This window comes from Pinus tabuliformis, chromosome 8 (assembly GCF_031772625.1).
Source record: "Pinus tabuliformis cultivar Carrire ecotype Pingquan chromosome 8, CPIR1, whole genome shotgun sequence".
Lineage (NCBI taxonomy): Eukaryota > Viridiplantae > Streptophyta > Pinopsida > Pinales > Pinaceae > Pinus > Pinus tabuliformis.
The window spans coordinates 1540251637-1540256567 of NC_142294.1; the positions used below are offsets into that span (position 1 = coordinate 1540251637).

Consider the following 4931-nt stretch of genomic DNA (forward strand, 5'->3'; position numbering starts at 1 on the left):
GAATCACTCTCAGAAGCTATTCCTTCATTAAATTTGAACTGTGAGGACCTATCTAAGATGAGTCAGATCTCTGGTAGTTCGTCCCCTGTCCGTCACTATAACCTCAGATCTCACAGTAAAAGACCTGCATGTCATCAGATTGTCCCGGAAACGGTTGGTGGTCTCTGTCCTGAGTCGTCTAAGAGTCACTTAAAAAAAGGTAGAGGGCGGAAATCTCTTTTATCTAAAGCTCAAGTTAAGGCAAAATATGATGTAGCGGATGGTAAACAAATGTCGATCCCTGGGGCGCTTAGAGCAGCAAAACCCCCTGAGACGGTTATCAAATGATCTGTCTTTCATGGAACTGTAGGGGGTTGGCTAGTAAACCCAAAAAACTAGCTCTGAAAGATTTAATCTCCCGCCACAACCCGGATATGGTCTTTCTCCAGGAAACCCTGGGCAATAGTGCTGATGTTGAATCCTCCCTCTGCTCTCTCTTTCCGGGTTGGGTTTTCACAGCCCTGGATGCTTCCGGCCATTCTGGCGGTCTTGCTATTGGTTTTAAAAAGGGAAGATTCAAGGTTTTAAATTCCTGGGGTCTGCCCCATGCTCTTGGTTTGGAGATCCTTTCACCAGATTTTGAATTGCCTTTTCTGGTCATCAATGTGTATGGTCCCTGTCAGGGCCGGGCCTCCTTTTGGAATGATTTCCTCTCGAAAGAGCTGTTAAAAAACAAAAGGCTGCTTATAGGGGGAGATCTAAACTTTTCTCTGGGGATCGCTGAAGCTTGGGGGCCCAATGCAAGGGAAGATCCTCTGGCAGATTTCTTCCTAAAAGCCCTTCAGACTCATAATCTGATTGATGTTAACATAATAAAGGCTAAACCGACCTGGAGAAACAGAAGAACGGGAGAGGAGAGAATTGCTAAAAGATTGGACCGTTTTCTCATAAATGAGTCGCTGGCTTCTTATATCCCTCTCTTCAGGCAATGGGTGGGTGAAGGGGGAAATTCGGACCATTTTCCCATTTACCTTGAGTTCTCAAAGACCCCTCCCAAGCCGGCTTCTTTAAGTTCAATGCTACCTGGCTTCAGGAGGAGTCTTTTCTTCAGCTGTTCAGGAATACATGGAGGCATCCGGGCCCTACCCCTCCGGAAAACAAAGGAGCTCATTTTATGGAGAATCTAAAAAGGCTGAAGAGAGCAACCATTGAATGGGCTGCAGACAGAAGGAGGAAATTAAATGAGGAATTGGTCAGAATTGATGAGGCTCTAAGTGTTTTAGAAGATCCTGATGCTGATGCTTACATTTCACAAGAGGCGAAAGAAAGAATTCTGGTGTTAGAAAAGAGCAGAGCTAAGATTCTTCTGGACAAAGAAGAGGAGTGGAGGTTGAAAAGTAGGGCTATTTGGTTGAAAGCGGGGGATGAAAATACAAAATTCTTCCATAATTATGCAAAGGGGCGGAAAAACGCAAATACTATTTGGAAATTAAAGGACTCTGAAGGAAGGGAGCACTCCACTTTTGAGGCTGTAGCAAATCTGGGTAAGAATCACTTTCAATCCCTTTTTGCTGACCCAGGGGGAATTTCTATAGCCGAAATCATTCGGACTGCCCAAGCTTTCCCTCGTTTTGTGGAGGAGGAGGAAGCAGAAAATCTATTCAGAGAAGTGACTAAGGAGGAAGTAGAAAGTGTCATAAAATCAATGCCAAAAGACAAAAGTCCGGGTCCGGATGGTTGGACCATAGAGCTGTTTACTCACTTCTTTGATCATATTGGTGAAGAGCTTACAGATGTTGTGGAGGAGTCAAGGAAAAAAGGAGAAATCTATGGTCCTTTTAATGCAACCTTCATTGCCCTCATCCCGAAAAAAGAGGATCCGGAATCCTTTGAAGATTTCAGACCTATCTCTCTCTGCAATGCTATCTACAAGATCATAGCAAAAATCATTGCGGTCCGCCTGAAGCCCATTCTTTCAGTTTGTATTTCCAACGAGCAATTTGGATTCCTGGATGGTCGACAAATTCATGAAGCCATTGGGGTGGCCCAGGAAACCATCCACAGCATCAGACAAGCAAAGAAAAAAGGGGCGGTGCTTAAATTAGATCTTTCCAAAGCATACGACAGGATTAGCTGGTCGTACCTCAGACTTTTATTGACTCACCTTGGCTTTAAGGTGGAGTTTATAAATTGGATAATGGGATGCATTTCAAATGTATGTTTTGTTGTTTTGATTAATGGGGCTGCATCCCAATTCTTCAAAAGTCAGCGAGGCTTGAGACAAGGATGCCCTCTCTCTCCTTTGCTCTTTCTTCTGGCTGCTGAAGGCCTCAGCAGATTGATTTCAAAAGCTAAGAGATCAGGTTTGATTACAGGTTTGGAAGTAGCTGTAAATCTTTTCATAACTCATCTCCTATTTGTTGATGATATTTTATTGTTTACAAATGGGAATATAAATGAACTAAAAGAGCTTAAAGACATTCTTGATCTATTTCTGAAAGCTACAGGGCTTCAAATAAATCCCAGGAAGTCGCACTTTATTATGGAAGCTTTCACCAGGCAAGAGGAGATTTTGATCACATCATACTTGCCCTTTGAAATCTGCAGTATGGATCAGCCTTTCAAGTACCTGGGGTTTTGGTTAAAACCGTCTTCATACCGAAAGCAGGATTGGAATTGGCTGGTGGCAAAAATTGAACAAAGGATTTCCCACTGGAGCTTCAAATGGCTATCTAGGGCTGGCAGGCTAACTCTGATAAACTCTGTTCTTCAGGCCATCCCGGTCTTTTGGGCTGCTCTGACCTGGATCCCAAAAGGAGTTCTTCATAAAATCAAGCAAATATGTAGCAGATTTCTGTGGTCGGGAGCCAAAGAAGATTCAGTCCTTCCCTGGGTAGCTTGGGATAAGATTGCTAGACCAAAGGAATGGGGGGGATGGGGCATCAAGCATCTCGTTGATTTTAGTCAATCTCTGGCAGCAAAATCAGGATGGCGAATTATAAAAGCGGAGAACCTTTGGACTAGAGTGGTCAAAAGAAAGTATATTGACCCAGTTCCGCTAGAGGATTGGATTCGGAGCCCAAACAAAAAAGGTAGGAATTGCTCGGTAATCTGGAAGGCCACTTCAGAGGCATTCAAAATTATAGAACAAGGACTTGCTTGGCAGGTGGGGAATGGAGAAAATCTACGGATTGGCAGGGATCCGTGGGTAGGGTGCAACGATCTTTTTGCATTATCCCCTGGTCTTCTCGCTCATCTAGATACAAAGGGAATCCACAGGTTAAGTCAGATAGCAAACATGGAGTTATATTCCATTTGGGGTCAGGAATGGAAATCTGTAGAGGAATTGGGCATTGATCTCACCTGGAGAATCGAATGGCAGGCCTTCATACATGAACTTAAGCGGTCAAATGTCAGAATAAAGGACCATCCAGACTCCCTAGTGTGGGCTCATGCTGAGACAGGACTCTACTCCCCAAAGGCTGGCTATAATTTCCTGATGAAGAGAAAGGGATGGGATCCTCCTGTTTGGTGGGCAAAGCCTCTGTTCAAACTGAAATGCCCCAAAAAAGCCAGAATTTTCCTCTGGTGTGCGCTTAAAAGAAAGATCCCTTCTTGGGAAATCCTTCAAGCACGCTTCAAGCAGGGGCCGAGTAGATGCCCCTTATGCCTGGCAGCTTCTGAATCCATCCCACACTTATTTGTGGAATGCCCCTTCACTAGACAAGTCTGGGATGAAACAAAAAAACTTCTGAACATTAACTCCAGATGGGAAGGGGAAGATCTCCCTGCAGCTTGGGAATTTTGGTGGTCCCACTATCCCGAGAAGAACCTGAGAAACCTTCCTCCTATCCTCTGCTGGGGCATTTGGATTGCCCGGAACCGTAGCATATTCAATGAAAAAACAACCCCGGTGGAAGTAATCGCAATCCAAAGCTCAACCATCCTTGCAAGCATTCCTGAGCCGGAAGGCCCTACATCCTCGAACCAGCGGAAGGAAATCCTTATTAAAGAAGGCATCCCTTGGGCATTCTTTGACGGGGCAGCACAAAACAACTCCACTGGTGCTGGAATTATTATTCATCTTAGTCCCTCGCATTCGCTAAAAGCCTCAGTGGGTCTTGGGATGGGCACAAATAACTTTGCCGAACTATCAGCCTTAAAACTTCTCCTTTGCTGGCTCATTCATAGACAGGTCCTCACAGTTCAGATTTTTGGAGATTCTTCAAATGTTGTAAACTGGGTCAATGGAAAATTTAGATGCCGGAATTATATGTTGATGCCTCTGTTAGAAGAAATTCAAAATCTAAAATCTTCATTTACTGTTTTCTCTCTTGACCATATTTACAGGGACAAAAATGATGAAGCAGACAGGTATTCTAAAGCAGGTTTACAACAGGCTGTGGGTTCGTGGAGGATAAAAGAGCAGGTCCAGGACCAGATCCGTGAGACGGATATGGCCCCTTACACTTAATGTTTTTTTGTTACATGCTGTAATTGCTCCAGGATCAAATGGACATATTTTTTGATACTGGCGGCATATGATATTTGAACTTTTTCTTACACTATTTCATCTCTTTTTAAATTCGGAGAAGCTCGACAGAACCTTTGGTTGTTATTATGCGGGTTGTTTTCCTTTTAACAAGGAGACCCAGACTTTCTAGACAGCCTCAGTATTTTTTGGTATGGCTGTTTCAGGCCGAAGTTCAGAAGAACTTACTGGTTTTTTGTAAAAGACATGCTTGATGACATCATGGAGAAGGATGGTTTTATCTTTCTGCCTCAAGCAGTTTTCTGCTGAATGTTCATTCATCTGATTGTAACTTTTTTATTTTTATTAATAGAAAAGTTCGGCTTTTTTCCTCGGAAAAAAAAAAAAAAAAAAATGTTGATAATTTGAATTTTCGATATTCTACATATTTATACATTGTTAATTAATTTTTCAATCCACA

At 43.1% G+C, this 4931-nt stretch overlaps 1 protein-coding gene across 1 annotated transcript; it reads left to right on the top strand.

Annotated features, from left to right (window-relative positions):
• The first annotated feature begins 413 nt into the window (after nt 1–413).
• On the top strand, nt 414–4453 carry LOC149241808 (uncharacterized). The gene is made up of 3 exons (XM_089370660.1): nt 414–971; nt 1073–1523; nt 1764–4453. The coding sequence occupies exons 1-3, from the start codon at nt 414–416 to the stop codon at nt 4451–4453; spliced, it is 3699 nt and encodes a 1232-aa protein (XP_089226786.1).
• Nucleotides 4454–4931: the final 478 nt, after the last annotated feature.

What these genes read in the sequence shown, in the direction of transcription:
- LOC149241808 (XM_089370660.1), top strand. Translation starts at nt 414, where the DNA reads ATGGTCTTTCTCCAGGAAACCCTGGGCAATAGTGCTGATGTTGAATCC. An exon ending in TCCCTCTCTTCAGGCAATGG is followed by an intron (nt 972 to 1,072) that starts GTGGGTGAAGGG and finishes ACCTGGCTTCAG; the next exon opens with GAGGAGTCTTTTCTTCAGCT. An exon ending in TGAGGCTGTAGCAAATCTGG is followed by an intron (nt 1,524 to 1,763) that starts GTAAGAATCACT and finishes ATATTGGTGAAG; the next exon opens with AGCTTACAGATGTTGTGGAG.